The sequence below is a fragment of the Akebia trifoliata genome, chromosome 9 (genome assembly GCF_017979445.1).
Source record: "Akebia trifoliata isolate Shusen 1 chromosome 9, ASM1797944v1, whole genome shotgun sequence".
Taxonomy (NCBI): domain Eukaryota; kingdom Viridiplantae; phylum Streptophyta; class Magnoliopsida; order Ranunculales; family Lardizabalaceae; genus Akebia; species Akebia trifoliata.
Window position 1 is genome coordinate 15,314,414 of NC_141383.1, and position 18,932 is coordinate 15,333,345.

An 18,932-nucleotide genomic window follows, 5' to 3' on the forward strand; every position below is an offset into this window, starting at 1 on the left:
TTCACATTAATATTTACCTAATTGTCCATAAATCATAATATAATAAGATGGAATAAAAAACCTAATATAGCATTGGGTTTGGATTGAGTCGGACTGCTCGTATCCTCAACTCGATCATAACTCGAATTGAAATCGAATTGAGATATTCTAACTCAGGCTCACCTCATTTCTACATAACTTGACCCAAGCTCTCAATCACATTGAGCCCGGGTTGAGTTCGGGCCAGCACGCTCGGATTGCAGCCCTAGTAATTACATTCATTAGTAGTATTTTTTTGGGAGGGGTTGGTCAACCCCAGCTAATAATTCAAAATAAAAAAGAATGGGTTCTACATGTCATATTTTAATTGGAGATTAAACACATCGGGCTGTGTGCCACATTGAAAACAGCTTGATTAGGATCCCAATGTGTTTTAAAATCCAACTAAAACATGCCACATAGACACCCTTCCTATCATAGGAACGGACACCTAACCTGATCCTTATTCTTCATGTAACTCTGTCGGTGTTTAAATTTATGTTGAATATCACGGATGAAAACCTTCAAATTCTAGTCCCAAAATAGCACACTTTCACTATTTTCTGTTATTTCCTAAATGATTATTTTATGAGTTGTTCAAGTATTTGGATAATCAAACACCTCTAAATTAGTAGATTTATTGTAATTAGTACTTAGGAGAATTTATACATTGTAGCTAGAATATAGGAGATCTAGAACAGTTTTAGTTAGGGGCCACCAGCTCCAGAAAGAAACATTCAATGATTTTATGCCCAGCCAACACTAGATGCATTTACAAGGAAAACAATTGAGAAATCAAATACCAAAGTGTTTGAAGCTCAGTACATCAACCTCTAAAAATCTCAAGGCATAAGCAATATTCCACAAGGGATCTTGAACTTAAAATAAGAACAACTAATTCTATGTAATAACTTTTATTTGGCCTGTCCTAACATATTGTTATAGATTTACATCACCAATAAGGTGGTCTAATGCAGAAATGTGTCATCCATTAAGTATAATTTCACAACTTACATTAGGGTTCCATTCATAATTGAAGTTTTTGGTAAGGAGAAAATTCAGCTTGTGGAAAATTTTCAACTGACGAAAATTCTGCAAAGAAGAAAGGTTATATAACTGTTAATAACTTTTCTCACACAAACTCAGTAGACATAAATGAATATACTACGTTATGCCTGATTTTGGATATTGGCCTCTTAGTAAAATTTTGATCCTTTGACACTATGATATCTGAGCTGGGTAGGAGAAAACATCTGAGATGCCACAATAGCTTTTCTGATTAATTCCATTTTATGTAAAACTGGTTGGGAAGAAAAGATACAAAATTAAAAATATGAAACATAGAATGCTTTCTATAGGATCCTCATGACTGGGAACAACAGTAGACCTCTTACCTTTTCCTCTACCTCTACCCGTAACAAATTTGGCGAGTTGATAAATGGATTTTTTTAGCTTAGCTAGTGGTCATTTTTTCTTCAATTATTTCATAAAATTTGTTTATGGAACTATTTTTTTTTTGGTAAAATGGTTGAAGCTTTGTTCAGTTAGAGAGGCTTAGAGCACATCAAAACAATAATCAAATTCAAGTTCTAGATCGAAGCTTACCTCTGTGTATAGAAAGAATCTACAGGAGATCCGAGATGATTTAATCATAACTAAAACCTTCAATAAAGCAACAAAAAATGTTCTTAAAAGATCAAACAAGAGATTAAACCCTACATTGATCGGAATTCCATCTAAGAAATTCAAAATCACTGAAATTCAAATTTAGGGATCGAAGATGTACCAAATGCAAATCGAAGTAGCAATACTAGCGAAACTCAACCTATTTACTCCAAACGCAACCATCTCAACCAAAAATTAGCAAATCAAATCAGATCTAACGAAGAATCGTGTCATAGGGTTCCAAAATCATAAAAAATGATAGATCAAAGAGAAAATTGAAAGAAAGTAATATCTTACATGGGAGATGAAGGGATGTCGACAATTCCAACCTTAGGTTTCGCAGATCTTAGACAAAAAATCGATCGACACTGAAGGACAAAATGAATTTTCTCACCAAAATTGATAAATCTTCGTCAATCCTAAGTTCATCGAAAAACGACTGGATTTTCGTAGATTTTCAAGAAACTTTCCTTTTCTCTCGAACTCTTTCCGTCTTTCATTCTTGTAACAAAGAGAGAATGACTTCTTCAGTTTGATTCGGGTTAAAACGAGAGGAATACGATTTAGAAGTGCTTTCTAATATAAAAAACAGTTTTAACCTGTTTTTTTATTACAAATGGTCAAAGTCCGTTTTGCTCGCTTGTTCCAAAATAGACATTTTCTTGTAGTGTTTTGGAAGCCAAGATATTTCACAAGTTCCGAAGAATACAATATACCATGCAAAATCCTTTTCTAATCGAAATTGTATGATCCACCCACAAAAGACCATTCCATTATTATATATAAAAAAAGCCTAACCTTGGAACCTGTGATGCCTTCTTTTTAACTTCCGTTTTGTCCTTGTTGAGCAAATCTGCTGAAGACTCGAATACTGTGGAGGCACCAGAATCACTTAAACTCTCATCATCATCCTCCATGACTCGCTCAAAATGTTCCAAAATCAATGAGACATGCTTCTTGAAAGACGCGGGATGTAAGGACTGATACTCTTGAGAGAACTCATCAACTTCAAAGTCTTGAACAAGAAACCAAAAAACAAACATGATTTAGTACGAAGTGTAAGTAACAAAAAACTTGACACAAAAATAGGGTACATGACGACACCTGATTACACCTTTAGGATGATGCAAAATAAAACACTTCCTCATTCATGTGTCATGCACACTCTTACCATTTTCACAAAAAATCAGCTCATTCTAAAACTTCCAACCCCATAAAAAATGGTTTACAAATAATTGACAGTCCAGGATTCTTCAACTTGTAAAGTGGAGTTAGAAGCTTTAGAATGGGCTGATTTTTCGTGAGAATGGTCTCTAACCCATATAGGATGAAACACGTTGGCAAAAATATTTGGCCCTTGGATGGTCCCCTATATATATGGATCAAGATCAAGAGGCCAACATGTTTTGTCCCATATAGGTTAAAGTTTAGGAATGGGCTGTCTTTTTGTGAGGATGATCTCTACTCCTGTTTACAAGTTGAAGAATCGTGGGCCATCCAATTTTTTGTAAACCACTTTTTTATAGTTAAAGGGTTAGTGGTTGGCAATGTGAAGGTGTGAAGGTGGGTTCAAGGGGGGTTTGAAGTTTGAACATAAGACCTGGGAAAACATTCCACACATCATCAACTTAGCTAAGATGTCACTTTAGAGAAGTCATATCACCACATCAAATTTTTATCACACCATTCAAAATATTTAAATTATCTAAGGGGTGGGGTATGGGGATGACCATTTTTGTTTCTTCATCATTCACGCCATTCCCTTCTCTTCAACTAGAGAGGGAGGGAGGGAGAGAGTATACAAAAGTACATCAATTGGTGTCATGGTGTTATATAAAAAAGATATGGAATATAAGCTTTCTACATTTATGTGATGTTTCAAGATTCTTGTTACCGATACTATAGTTAAAATAGTCACTGGTGGCATTATTAATTTATCAAACAGACTTCATAACATGTGGAAATAATAAATTAATGCCCAGATTTGATACATTAGAAACATTTCCGAATGATCGATTGATTTGGTACCTTGTTTGCAAACATCGCCGCCAAACGTTCATCTTTCATCACCTCACCGCCTAGTCCTTTCTTTTTCTTAGATGATTTCTTCTTTGCATAAGCATCCGCATCATTGTCATCTTTCACTTCACCTTCTGCAGCTTCTTCATTTTCAAGAAGACGAGTGGCAAGAACATGATTAACTTTAGGTAATTTCCTCTTGATCTGCAGAAAATCAAAAGAAGGATGAGATGAGTATCAAACCTGTATCAAAAATGTTAAAATGCTAACTAGTTGAAGGAGAGAAGCTAGCCGAATCAAAAAAGAGAAGATAGAGATATATCTGACCGTAATTCGAGAAGCACGATCTGCCTCTAGCTTCTCTTTTTTCCACTGCTCTATATAAGCATCATACGCAAATGGATCTACTAATGATTTTGCCTGCAACAGTGAATGAGGAATCATGATATCCAACAGAATCAATAAGCCACGAGTTGTACGGAAAGATTCAAAGTATTACTCCACGTTTTATCATTAAGAAAAATTTGAAACACTAAATATAATTGATCGGGTTCCATTTCAAAAATATATAATGCCTCGTAGTATACCAAAAAAATGTAAATAAAGGAAGCAGCCAAAAGAAGGAACAAAACAGAGATGATTTTGCTGAAATGATTTTTATTACTCAATGAAGATGTGTTTCAAACCTACAATTACAGACTTTATAAATACTAAAGAATTTCCTAAAATATCTCAATCAACACCAAGTGTTCTCTGAGTTTATTTGCCTAATTAAAAGCCACTAACTCCTAAATAAAAGGAAGACTGAAAACAATCTAGACTTATTCAGCAAAGACTAATTCAACAACTTCTAACTATCTAGAATGTGACAGTAAGTTTCACTAATTTGTAACACTCCCCCTTAGTGCAAACTTACTATCAACAACACCCAGAGCACTTCGAAACTCTTCAAATTTTGCTTTGCCAAGTGCTTTGGTAAACATATCGGCAACTTGATCTTCAATTCGTACTTTCCACAGCTGAATGTCCTGGGTCAAAGCCTTTTCTCGAACGAAATGATAATGTGTTTCAATGTGTTTTGTGCGGGCATGAAACACTGAATTTAAAGCAAGCTTAATTGCACTTTCATTATCACAGTGAATGGGAACTGGATAGTCCAAGGCTGAAAACATTTCTTGAATAAGCCTCTTAAGCCAAATACACTCTTGCGTTGCCATGGTAGCTACTACATATTCAGCTTCACAACTTGAAAGAGCAACAGTAGTTTGCTTTTTGCTGCACCATGAGATTGCTGCTGAACCTGTATTGAAACAATACCCTGTGGTGGAGCGCCTATCATTCACGTCACTAGCCCAGTCTGCATCTACAAAACTAGTCAAAAAAATTGGTGTATCCTGCCTATATAATAACCCAAAATTCAGAGTGCTTTTTACATAACGAAGAATCCTCTTTGCTGCAATTAAATGACTCTCACGTGATTTGTCCATGAATTGAGAGATGACTCCTACGGAATATGTAATGTCATGCCTTGTGATGGTTAAATAAAATAAACTACCAACAAGCTGTCAAAAAAGTGTTGCATCTTCCAATAGTTTTCCTCCATCTTTAGTTAACTTCAAGCACGGTTCCATAGGAGTAGTCATTGCCTTCGACTCCTCCATACAAAAACGATTCAATAAACTTGCTGCATATCCTTTTTGAGAGACAAAATATCCATGTGACTTTATAACCTCTAGGCCAAGAAAACAACTAGCTTCTCCCAAATTCTTCATTTCAAAACGAAGAGACAAAGCATCTTGAAGATGAGCTATTTCAGCATTGTCATCACCAATAATAATCATATCATCCACATAAAGAAGTAGCATTGTGCACACTGAGGATGTTTTCTTAACAAATAAACTTGGATCTGCATTTGAAGACTTGAAACCACAAAAAACAAGGTATTGAGCGATTTTACCATACCAAGCACGTGGAGCTTGCTTGAGGCCATACAAAGCCTTCTTGAGTCGGCACACATAATCAGGAAACTCCTTAGAAGTAAATCCAAGCGGTTGCTCTATAAAGATATCACGATCTAACTCTTCATAGAGGAATGCATTCTTCACGTTTAGTTGCCACAATTTCCAGCCTTTGTAAGCAGTCAATGAAATAATTGTTCGAATCGTCACCATTTTGGCAACAGGGCTGAAAGTCTCCTTGTAGTCTAGACCATATTGTTGAGAAAACCCACGAGCAACAAGATGAGCTTTATACCTTTTAATGAAGCCATTAGCCCTTTTCTTCAACTTGTAAACCCATTTACAAGTAACTAATTCAGCATTCTTTGATTTTGGAACAAGCTCCCACATGCAGTTTTTGTTTAGAGCTGATATTTCCTCCCGCATTGCATCTTCCCATTCAGAAATCCCTTTAGCTTCATTGTAAGACTTTGGCTCATTTTCACACGAATCGCCCATCATAAAACATGACACAACAGAACAATGATTTAACTGAGCTTCATAATCAGCTAAATAATTAGGCTGCTTTCTTTGTCTAGAAGACCTTCGAATCACAGCCTCAGTAGTCTCATCTTGTTGAATATTTTCCCTGGATGGAGTGACATTGCTCTCCCTTTCACTAGATGCAACATCACCAAAGAAAGGCGTAAGATCAATTTTGTTGCTGTCCATATTTGAAACTTGATGCGATGAAACTTCATCAAACACCACATCACGAGAAACAACAACCTTATTTGTTTCTGGATCCATACATCTCCATCCCTTTCTGTGAGTGTCATAACCAACAAAAATACAACACCTTGCCTTTGGGTCAAGTTTAGTCCGATTACTTTTTGATATATGAACATAACAAACTGAGCCAAAAACTCGAAAATAACTCACATTTGGTTTGCAATGGTATAATGCTTCAAAAGGAGATGATTCTATCCTTGGCCATGGAAGCAAGCGATTGATGACATGACAAGCTGATTTAATAGCTGCTGCCTACAGCTCCCTTGAAAGATTCTTTGCATGATGACAAGCACATAGCTGTAAGATGTGCTAACTTACGCTCAACAACTCCATTTTGTTGTGGAGTTTTTGGACAAGTCATTTGACGCCGAATCCCATGTTCCCTGCAATATTCAAGAAATCGATTGGACATGAATTCCCCTCCATTATTAGTGCGTAAACACTTTATTGGTAGCCCAAATTCTTTCTCCACTTGCTCTTTGAATTGAATAAATTTGAAGAAAGCTTCACTCTTGTGTTCCAAGAAATACACCCAAGTGAACCAAGAGAAGTCGTCCACAATAACCATCACATAACAGAAACCAACATAACTAGGTGTTCGTGTTGGCCCCAAGAGATCTGAATGCACCAGCTCTAGTGCAATAGAAGCTCTATTCTTTGAATGCGGGAAAGGGAGACGATGTGATTTTCCGTATTGACAACCAGCACAAACCATATCATGATGAAATTCCTTAAAGAGAGGAATTCCATCAAGAAGTTTCTTTGTAGAAATTTTCTGTAGCAATTAATAGCCAACATGGCCTAACTGAGCATGCCAAAGTGTTGCACTTGCGTTCTGACCTGTCTTTTCCACATATGCTTCACTTGCAAACAATACATATAGTGAATATTTTATTTTTCCAGTAAATAAAGCATCAGCTTCAATGTGTTTTATATTGGAAATAATTTGCACATCATCTGGACCAAAAAGAACATACCTCCCAGAATCAGCCATTTGCGAAACGGAAGCGAGATTCTTTTTGAAACCTGGAACATGATAAACATCTCTGAGAGAGACACCTTCTCCATTTGAGTTGCTTTCCTTGATATTGAAATGCCCTTCTTTCACTACAGGATGTATTGAATTATGAGCTGTTACAATGGCCCTTTTTCCACCATGCGGACGAATATCAGAAAGTAGAGAAACATTTCCCATTGCATGATGAGAGCAACAGGAATCAACGATCCATTCCTTGTTGTAGTCTATGGCAACATCAGCATATGTTTCTATGTTGGTTTGGTGCACAACAGAAGACACATTAACCGGTTGATCAATAACTTCAATGGATTAGCATTGCTCCCATTTGGGTTGTTCAGACTTAGTAGTTTCATGTGCAATATTTGCTCCTGCTTTTGTGAGATTTACTCTACAATTTTGTTTAATATGGCCTGATTTCCCGCACCGATTACACATCACCTTCACACGACAATCACACTTTAAGTGTCCCAGCTTCCCACACCTATAACAACCTTTTGAATTTCCTCTGGACTGCCCTTCAGTGTTGGATTGCTTGCTGTCACCTGAAGAATGCTTAGTAGAAAAATTATGTTTTTCCTTGTCTTTTTTGTAAAGAACATCCTCTACTTGTGAGAGAGATTGCTTGCTGCTGCTGGCCATCTGTTTCACCGAAGCTTCTTGATTTGAGAGCAAGTTCTCCAATTCAATGATAGAAGGTTGATTTGCCCACCCTTGTATCGAAGAAATAAAGGGCATAAACTCTTTCCGCAATAAACGAATGAGATAACGATGCAAATGAGCCTCACTCACGGGCTCATCCGTATCCAATTATGAAATTTCAGCACACAAAGTTTTAATTTTCAGAAAATATTCTGAAATTGAAAGATTACCTTGTGTCATCCCAGCAAGTTTGTTCTCCAAATATTGCAGCCTCATCGTGTTCTTTTGTGTGAACAACCTTTCAAGTGTCTCCCATACTTACTTTGGTGACTTTACATCACGAACATGCTCCATGTACTCTTTACTAATTGATGTTCGCAAGGCAAACAAAGTTTTGCCACACTTTTTATCTTCCATTTTCATCCCAATTCAGCATTTTTGGGATTATCTTCTGGAATTACTGTTTCATCACCAGTTATAAGATCCCACAAATCATGTCCTTGTAGAAAAGCTTCCATACAATGCTTCCAGTAACTATAGTTGTTACTAACAAGCTTTTCTACAGAAGCATAGGAGGTAGCACTTCCACCATTCATCTTCAAAGAGCAATAAAATCAAACAACTATTAGGCAACCTTGCTCTGATACCATATACCAAAAAAATGTAAATAAAGGAAACAGCCAAAAGAAAGAACAAAACAGAGATGATTTTGCTGAAATGATTTTTATTACTCAATGAAGATATGTTTCAAACCTACAATTATAGACTTTATAAATACTAAAGAATTTCCTAAAATATCTCAACCAACACTAAGTGTTCTCTGAGTTTATTTGCCTAATTAAAAGCCACTAACTCCTAAATAAAAGGAAGACTGAAAACAAATCTAGACTTATTCAGCAAAGACTAATTCAACAACTTCTAACAATCCAGAATGTGACAATAAGTTTCACTAATTTGTAACACGTAGAAGATATATGTTTAAGACAAGAAGACAGCATTACCTTTTTATACAACCGATGATCTATAATGAAGCCATGCATGAACGCTCTTAGAAGATTAGTGCCAATCAAATTCGTCAAGTTCAACCGCTCAAGGTCTTCTTTAGTCAAGAATTTGAAATCATCATAAATAGTTGTTTGTGCACCCTCCTCCAATTCTTCCTGTAATTATATATATATATATATATATATATATATATATATATATATATATATATATATATATATATATATATATTTTTTTTTTTTTTTTTTCATTTAACAGAGGTGTGATTAATAAACTATGAACCAAATGGAAAGGAAGTAAGAATATTAAGGCGTATAATTTTATTAAAAGAACAGATAAAATCTCATTAAATACTCATACCATTAAGTTTTCCAGGTACGAGCACCACTTTGGGACAGGTCCTAAAGTGGGTATGAAGTAAGATGGTACATGGCTAGAGTCCAGAGCCAACAACATCAATCCACTCTCACGAAACACACATACATCATTGATAGTTTCGCCTGTTGTTTCAATGCTGGTCATACCATCTCCCTGAAAGCCATAAACAAATCAGATGTTCAGGAAAGAAAATACTCAGCTATATTATCAATTAGTCGGCAGCCCTGACATTCTTACTCACCCAAGCGTTGCAAAAGTATTAAACACTAGCAAGAAAACTCATTTAAATGATTTGGGCACCGAATACAAGGCCTCAACAACTTGGCTAAAAACTTTTCCCCTAATCATGACTTGAGCCACAACCAAACTTCTAAAACAAGAAGAATGTATCGAATCAGCCACCGTAAAGGAAGAAGAGGGTTTCAAAAAGAGGTGATTGCAAAAACTAGGGCTCACAATTGAAGTGTCGAACCTACCATTAGATTGTGCCCAGATTGTCAAAGATGAAGACACCAAGGCTATGAAGCTGAGACCAAAAAAAAAAAAATTGAGCTGCTGAAACAACACCTATGCACGTGAAGTCTCAGTCTCAGTGACTTGTAAAGGAAACAAAACGTTGAGCCTTAGTGACTTGTCACAGAGGAAGTCGAACCCCTTCGAAATCAAAAATTCCAAACCCCAACAACGTTACTGTCGCCAAAGCAATGGCTAGGGACTTTGGAGACATTGGGAAGGTGACACAAGGGCAAGACACCAAGTCTGTCTTCAAGCAATAAAGGAAATCCTTGGGGAGCCAACCCTTCAAAATTGGAAACATTAAATCCAACAACGTGAATGTCGCTAAAGCAATGGCTGGGGACTTTGGAGCATGGTTTTTAAACTCGTCCGAGACTGAGACGTATCGCCCAAGTTAACTCGATATCACAGTCTGATGAGACCAACTCACAATGTGTCATGAGACGATTGCGTATCGTGAGATAAGCGAGTCGTCTCAGATAATATTTTCGTAAAACTCGGGCGATATGAACGAGATATACGAGATAACATAGATATTATGTTAACTCGCGAGACAAACGAGTTGTATCGGACGAGATTTTCAAAATCTCGTCCGAGTTAATCGAGATAACCGAGTTTTACCTCAATCCTCAACTACTTCACCCCTAAATTGATTTTCCTTGATTATTTCTTCATCTTCTCCACCAAGTGAACAAAATAAGGTAAGATTTTGGGAGAAAATTTCATTTTCTCTATCAAGTTAAGCCTCAATCCTCCATTATTTTACCCCTTAAATCAATTTTTCTTTATTTTTTCTTCATCTTCTCCACCAAGTGAAAAAAAAAGTCAAGGGTTTGGAAAAAAATTTATCTTCTTCATCCAATTCAAGAAGAAATTCGAAGTGAAAGGTGGATTTACTTCATCTTCCTCCAAATCAAGTAAGATTTAGCTTCTTCCATGTAATGTGTATGTGATTTTAATTTGTTATCAAATATATCTAATTAATCATTTTTCGATTTAATTTTTTATTCAAAATATTTTTTTGTAGGTGAGTGGGTTACATGTTCTATCGGATATCGGTGCAAATTTCAATTTATCTCATTGTGGTGCTTTGACTTTCATGATTTCTATCTTTACAAGTCTTTCTTAGTTAATGTTTGCCTTAAATTGGAATTACTCTAAACTCAAACTGAGTGTTATTAATATATTTAAATTATTTTTGCATGTATGAACCTATTCGTTATCATGTATTTACATTTTCTCGAATTAAAATTAGTGTTTTAATTGATATTTTTGATGGTAAGTTTGGTGCTCTTTAAATATTGTGTTTGAAAAATAAGTTTGGTGCACTTGTGCAATGAAAATGAAATAACGTAACAATATAAATATTTAATTAATTTATTTTGATAGGTATATTATGATTTTTTTTTAATTTTATAATTTTTTGGGGGTTCATTTTTTAATAAGAATCAATTCTGAATTTTTCCTGAATTTTTTAGATTTTTTAAATGGTTAAAAACCATTGTCTCAATGTCGAACAAGACGAGATGTATCGTCCAAGTCAACTCGGTAGGTGAACAAGACGATACCAAATACCGAATTTAAAAACCATGCTTTGGAGATAGTGGGAAGATGGCACCACGCCTGTCTTCGTGCAATGAAGGAAACCCTTGGGGAGTCAGGGACCTTTGAGAAGTTTCCAAGGCAAAAAGAAATTAAGCAAATAGGGTCACTCTATTTATAAAGAAGAGTGGGACATGGATAACGATAATGTTTTGACCGCTCATTCCATGACAACAATAAATAATAAAATAAAAAAAGGAGAGAAAAAAAAAAAAAGAAATGCACAAAAGATTACGTATTCGACAGAATACATGAGCAATTCTACAAGTACCCCGACTCACAGGTAGGGGACTAAATGTGGGTGGTCAAATAGAATTTGGCCATAAAATGACAATGTGGCATGGCCATCATGACATGGATGAATAGGATACCGTCCAACAAAGTCTTAGCAAAGGAGTGAATGGCATGGCCCTGGAGGGTGTGAATAGATATTACTAGGAGGAAGCAAAGGCATCATTGGAAGTCTCGGTGAGAAAGGAGTAGAACATGTCGCGTAAGGGGGATTACCTCATTTTTGATAGAAAAGTGGTAAATAGTAGGAGCAATAATGAAGCAAGGGTCTTTTCCCCGCATTTTCACACTGGCCAAGAGAATCATAATTCTGGATCTTTGGGTCATCTCCAATGTAAAAGGAGAAAGTTTCTATCACGAACTCGATGTTTGGTATTCCAAGGCTTGGAAAACTATCCTTGACCGACTGTTGACGTGGCATAGGCATTGGTAGGGGACTACTGGACATGTAAATCTGTAATACATTTAAAACCTTATCTACTGTGTACATTTCACATTTATGGTCATCGACACCTTTATTATACCCTTTCTGAAATTCAATTGATTCTCTTCTTCATCCTTTGATTCTCCTTCCATATCCAGTGCCTAAAAAACATTTTCAATTCTCATGGGTTGCATGCACAAAGCAATTTCCAATCCCCTCTGCTAGATCATTTTCTTGAACATGGATAACCTATCCTTTTATTGAAATATTTCTAACTGAACCCTTTCTCTTTTGACTTACTACTTCCCATCCATCTTTGAAAGAAGTTTCCTAAGATTTGGATACTTCCAATGAAGATTGCACAACGACATCCTCTCCCGTATTTCCTTACAAAATTACATCACCTTCATTTTCAAAATTCTCCAGCTGTGTTGCAACTCATCATCTTCTTCTCCATCTTGCGCATTCATGGCAAGCTCTCAGTTTGCTTCCTCTGAATCATCATGGATAAGTTGCAATTGGCTTCCTCTTTCAATTTGGTTTTATCGCACCTCTGCTAGTGCTTCAGGTTTTGTGGCATCTTTATTTGCAGCCTTCTCTTTTTGAACCCATATTTTGTTCATTATTTTCTTAGGTAGATCTTTTGCACGGCTTAGGCTTCCACCTGTACAATATATTTTGATTAATTTTGAAACCATCTTCACGCTCTAGCAAAATAGAATTTGGAAAGCTACACTGAGTATCAATTTATATGCAAATTAGTGCAAAACCAAGATGAGATCTATATGCATTTGCTTTATCCATATGTAATGGTGTTCCAATCCTTCCCAAACAGTCCATGAACCAAAATTGAAGGCTAGATGGGGAAGTCTTACGTACCTAGATTAGAAATGTAGATCATTTTTCGTATTGGTTTTGTGTCTAACATCCACTTCCTTAAGATCAAGGGCCTTCCATGTACATTCATATAGCTGAGTTCAGGACCTAAATATTGTTAAACTTGAACCGAAGGAATCCTTCTTCAAGAGAAAGGATTGCTTTGTATGTGAACACTTTTGTGAAGCTCATTTAGTAATTTGATTAAATACCTATTGGGTATTTCACCAAACACCTTGTATGCCACACCTTCTAACACAATGTGAAAAAAACTCAAATTTAAAGGCCCTAAGCCATCAAATTTCATAAAGTCAAATTTTTCATTGTCAATTTTTCTTTTCAACGAGTTGAAACTGTCAAATTAATGAAGGATGGGAGAAATTCGACAGCTCTAAGTCATAAAATCTGGAAACATCAAGAATTTCAATGGTTCTAGACCGTCAAAATTCAGTTTCTAAAATTCGTGGGCCTTGGCCCATCAATTTTTTCTATCGAATTTTTCAATTTTCACCTAGTGTAAAACCTTGTTTGATAATGGCAATGAAGGACAAACCCAACTAATAGTAGCGAAAGCAAAAAAGATAAACAATAACACAAAGAAAGTGTAAGAACACAATACCCACAATACGAGATTTTACATGATTCACCTAAAGGTTATATCCATGGAGGTATAAGAGTTGGAGTTCGATTTCACTGTGAGACTTAAAACTTAGAGTAACAACAAAAGAAAAATAAAACGCTTTTTCGAAGTACCACATAAGTGGGCTACTTACATAAGTTACAATCCCAACCCAAATTACCTTGGATCGACCCAAAAACACACACTTTGACGGGGCCTAATTGATTTTGAGACATGACATCAACAAGGATTTCCATGTGACCTTTAATCTTTCACATCGAGTTTACCACCACTTCTAATCCATGGAAGTAAAGTCTCTTTCCCAGTAGATAAGCTACTAGCACTACGTGAAAACTTAAAAATTCTACAGAAAAAATTGATGGGCCAAGGCCCACAGATTTTAGAAACTGAAATTTGACGGTCTAAGATCGTCAAAATTCTTGATGTTCCCAGATTTGACGGCTTAGAATTGTCGAATTTCTCCCATCCTTCATTAATTTGATAGTTTCAACCCGTCAAAAACACAAATTTGACAATGAAAAATTTGATGCCAATTCGACTCCTTTGTCTGTCGAATTTTATGAAATTTGACGGCCCAAGACAGTCAAATATGGGCTTTTTCACATAGTGTAGGGAATTCTCTGTTTAATATTTTCAAAATAAAATAAGATTTATTGGTTTGTTTTTCTTAAGTTAGTTATTTGAGGTTTTTGTGTATATATAAGGTTTAGTCCCACATCACTCACAAGTAAGAAAGTGGTGTACCTTATAAGTAATAGCCAACTTAGTTAGTTGTATTTGTGTCACACCTTTAGGCTTTGATCCAGTACTTCGAGGTGGTGCGAAGCACCACCCGCGCACGCTCAGGTGCGAAAGGGCGCATTGGGCGCACTTTGCACTTTGCACGTACGCATCTTCGAGAGGAGCTGGGGAGCTGGGGAGCCTTAAAGTTTTCGAGATACGAAACCATCCAACGATTGTTGTTGATCCGTCACGTGTGATGGATCGAGTGCGATCAGCACCGCACGATCAAGTTAGTATCCGATTGGGAACCAATCGGATACGATGGATCGAAATAATACCAGATCGAGAACGATCCGATGCATTGATTCATGATTGTACCTGATCAGAAACGATCAGATGCGTTGATTCATGATTGTACCTAATCAGAATCGATCAGGTGTGTTGGTTCATGATTGGTATTCGATCAGGAACGATCGGATCCGTTAGATCAAATGACAACTGATCGGACGCGATCAGAGACACTAGATCAAACATATCCAACTAAAAGGTATTAGTTAAAGGATATGAGACACATTCTTTCGATAGGGTGCAATCTGGATCGTTAGATCTCAGATAAGGCACAATCTAACGGCTATTAGACCAAGAGACATTAAATCATGACTCTTGGTCAACAAACACAGAAATGGCCATAAAAAGCCAACCAGAATTCAGATTTCTTCACTGAAAAATTCTGTATTCTCCTTTCTCTAAGCTTAAGATCTAGGCATCATCAGTTTGTTATTTTTCCGAGTGTTCTAGGCTAAATCAGATCGTACATAATTTGATTTAGTATATTGAGTGTAAGGCTTCTTTGTATCCTGAAGGCATTTGTTCGTCGATCCCTTGTGTACTTTGGTTCAACCAGTCGGGGAGAATATTTGTCTAAAAGAGATCGAATCTTTTCGAGCCTAGAAGTTATTGTCTTCCTCTATCTTAATTATTTTCCAACATTCTCCCAATGTATAGCTTCAGATTCAATCACCTTTTATAGTATTAAAATTGAACCAATATTTCTTATTTCCAAGAAGACCTCTAGGATTCTCTCTTCGTACAAAGTTCCTACGTTGAAAAGGTCTTTCCAAGAAAGACTTGAAGAAAAAGCTACCATCCAGGTTCATGGTGGTAGGATCACTAAGAATGGCAATTGAAACTTAGTTGTCCTCCTCACAAAGAGGAAGACTGATCAAATTCCCTTTTATGCTTCCCTTTGATACTTTCTCTATTCAAGCCATCTATTTTCCTTTGGTGCCTTTGTCCAAAACTCAACATTTTGGATGCTTCTACCATGATGATGAAGTTGCTAAATTCATCACATCCTAAGTTGTAGACCTCTTCAATTTGTTGTTGGAAGCATATCGACATATCAAATCTAGTTTGCATTTCAACATAATCAAAACAAAGACTAATTATATACAACAGTTCTAATTAATTTTTTTCGTCTCTCATACAAGAGAAGATTGTGCCAGAACCAGAGCAGATAAATATCTGACTTCTACTAGGTATTCACCATATATAATATTTATATATCAATCATATATCATAAAAAACAAAATGAAAACTCTAAATTCCAAGTTATATGGATTTATCTTTTATTTTGCTCAAGTAACAATTTAACTAAAAGAAAAACTATCTATGACTTCGATTTCTATCTAGATTCCTATCAGTTGTGGTTCCAAAATTCCAATCACACCCGTTCATTTTTCTTTAGGGGGTTACACAATCACATATATTGCTAGATCCACTAATAAGGGCTACGCCCATCATGCTTTAGGCCCACTAATAAAATGTGCCAGATTTGGGTTATATCACATTAAATTAGAATTTATGTTAGGCCATGCATTTCCCATTATTGTATCTGCAAGTAGGCTGCACTAACAAATGCATATGTAGTAAAAAATTAGGATTTAATATACGATTAAAAAATTTCTCTAAAGAATGTATCTCGAGGCCTATCTTTGTCTCAATCCTTATTTCATATAGAACATCTCTATAGACAACTTTCAACTTTACTGTATTTTCACTTTTACACCCATTAACCCCAAAGAGGATGCCCGCCATGAGAAACTCTAGCTGGTGATTTAATATGGTATAAAGTTTTTTTTATAATTTAAAATTATAATTAAGGTGAGTTTGAAGTTAACCGTAGTAAAAGATATTTTTGTAATTTACATAACGTTTTAGGCTGTCCATTAAATTAAACATACCATAAGTAAGATGCGTCTTAGATCATATTAGTGGCTGGGATGAGAATCCATTTCTCCAATAAGGATGGAAAATGGTCAAAGGTGAAAAAAATTAAATTTCAAGGAATATATATATATATATATATATATATATATATATAGGGTCCCTTTCAGCAACAAACATTTTGACAAACATTTTGGCAAAACATTTTTCAAAACATGGGTTATAAGTTTTGGAATGGGCTGATTTTTGGTGAGGATGATCTCTACGGTGAGGAGATCATCCTCATCAAAAATCAGCTCATTCCAAAACTTCTAGCCCCATGTTTACAAGTTGAAAAATTGTGGACCGTCCATTTTTTGTAAATCATTTTTTATGGGTTAGAAGTTTTAGAATGGGCTGATTTTTGGTGATGATGATCTCCTCTCCGTAGACATCATCCTCACCAAAAATCAGCCCATTCCAAAACCTCTAACCCATATTTTGAAAAATGTTTTGCCAAAATGTTTGTCAAAATGTTTGTTGCTGAACATTTCCCATATATATATATAGGGAAATGTTCAGCACCCTAAGTTTTACCACACACTTTAACAAATGTTTTTTGTCCTACATGGGTTAGAAGTTTTTGAATGGGCTGATTTTGGTGAGGATGATCTCTATGATTAAAAGATCATCCTCACCAAAAATCAGCCAATTCTGAAATGTTTAGCCCCATGTTTACACGTTGAAAAATCGTGGACCGTCCATTTTTTGGAAACCATTTTTGATAGGGTTAGAAGTTTTGGAATGAGCTGATTTTTGGTGAGGATGATCTCCCCACCATAGAGATCATCCTCACCAAAAATCAGCCCATTCCAAAACTTCTAACCCATGTAAGACAAAACACGTTTGTTAAAGTGTGTGGTAAAGCTTAGGGTGCTGAACGGGACCCATATATATAGGGAAATGTTCAGCAACAAACATTTTGACAAACATTTTGGCAAAACATTTTTCAAAACATGGGTTAGAGGTTTTGGAATGGGCTGATTTTTGGTGAGGATGATCTCTACGGTGAGGAGATCATCATCACCAAAAATCAGCCCATTCCAAAACTTCTAACCCCATCAAAAATGGTTTATAAAAAATGGACGGTCCACGATTTTTCAACTTGTAAACTGGGGCTAGAAGTTTTGGAATGGGCTGAGTTTTGGTGAGGATGATCTCCTCACCGTAGAGATCATCCTCACCAAAAATCAGCCCATTCCAAAACCTCTAACCCATGTTTTGAAAAATGTTTTGCCAAAATGTTTGTCAAAATGTTTGTTGCTGAACGGGACCCATATATATATATATATATATATATATATATATATATATATATATATATATATATATATATATTTATGGGAAATGTTCAGCACCCTAAGTTTTACCACACACTTTAACAAACATTTTTTGTCCTACATGGGTTAGAAGTTTTGGAATGAGCTGATTTTTGGTGAGGATGATCTCTATGATTAGAAGATCATCCTCCCCAAAAATCAGCCCATTCCGAAATGTTTAGCCCCATGTTTACACGTTGAAAAATCGTGGACCGTCCATTTTTTGTATATCAATTTTGATGGGGTTAGAAGTTTTGGAATGAGCTGATTTTTGGTGAGGATGATCTCCTCACCATAGAGATCATCCTCACCAAAAATCAGCTCATTCCGAAACTTCTAACCCATGTAAGACAAAACGCGTTTGTTAAAGTGTGTGGTAAAACTAAGGGTGGCGAACGGGACCCTATATATATTCGCCACCCTTAGTTTTACCACACACTTTAACAAACGCGTTTTGTCTTACATGGGTTAGAAGTTTCGGAATGAGCTGATTTTTGGTGAGGATGATCTCTATGGTGAGGAGATCATCCTCACCAAAAATCAGCTCATTCCAAAACTTCTATCCCCATCAAAATTGATATACAAAAAATGGACGGTCCACGATTTTTCAACATGTAAACATGGGGCTAAACATTTCGGAATGGGCTGATTTTTGGGGAGGATGATCTTCTAATCATAGAGATCATCCTCACCAAAAATCAGCTCATTCCAAAACTTCTAACCCATGTAGGACAAAAAACGTTTGTTAAAGTGTGTGGTAAAACTTAGGGTGCTGAACATTACCCTATATATATATATATTATAA

At 36.0% G+C, this 18,932-nt stretch overlaps 1 protein-coding gene across 1 annotated transcript; it reads right to left on the reverse strand.

Moving 5' to 3' along the window:
* Nucleotides 1-1,125: 1,125 nt before the first annotated feature.
* Nucleotides 1,126-9,642, reverse strand: LOC147394380 (uncharacterized). The gene is made up of 5 exons (XM_086454832.1): nucleotides 9,454-9,642; nucleotides 9,090-9,248; nucleotides 4,030-4,122; nucleotides 3,712-3,906; nucleotides 1,126-2,698 (listed from the first exon to the last, which is right to left on the reverse strand). Exons 1-5 carry the CDS (start codon nucleotides 9,613-9,615, stop codon nucleotides 2,624-2,626), a joined length of 684 nt encoding a protein of 227 aa, XP_086310958.1. The 5' UTR covers nucleotides 9,616-9,642; the 3' UTR covers nucleotides 1,126-2,623.
* Nucleotides 9,643-18,932: the final 9,290 nt, after the last annotated feature.

Bases quoted from the DNA above. Each gene is read 5' to 3' on its own strand.
- LOC147394380 (XM_086454832.1), bottom strand. From the start codon at position 9,615: ATGACCAGCATTGAAACAACAGGCGAAACTATCAATGATGTATGTGTG. The intron at 4,123-9,089 runs GTAATGCTGTCT...TCACTGTTGCAG, and splicing joins ATCATCGGTTGTATAAAAAG to GCAAAATCATTAGTAGATCC. The intron at 2,699-3,711 runs GTACCAAATCAA...TTCTTGTTCAAG, and splicing joins CGGCGATGTTTGCAAACAAG to ACTTTGAAGTTGATGAGTTC.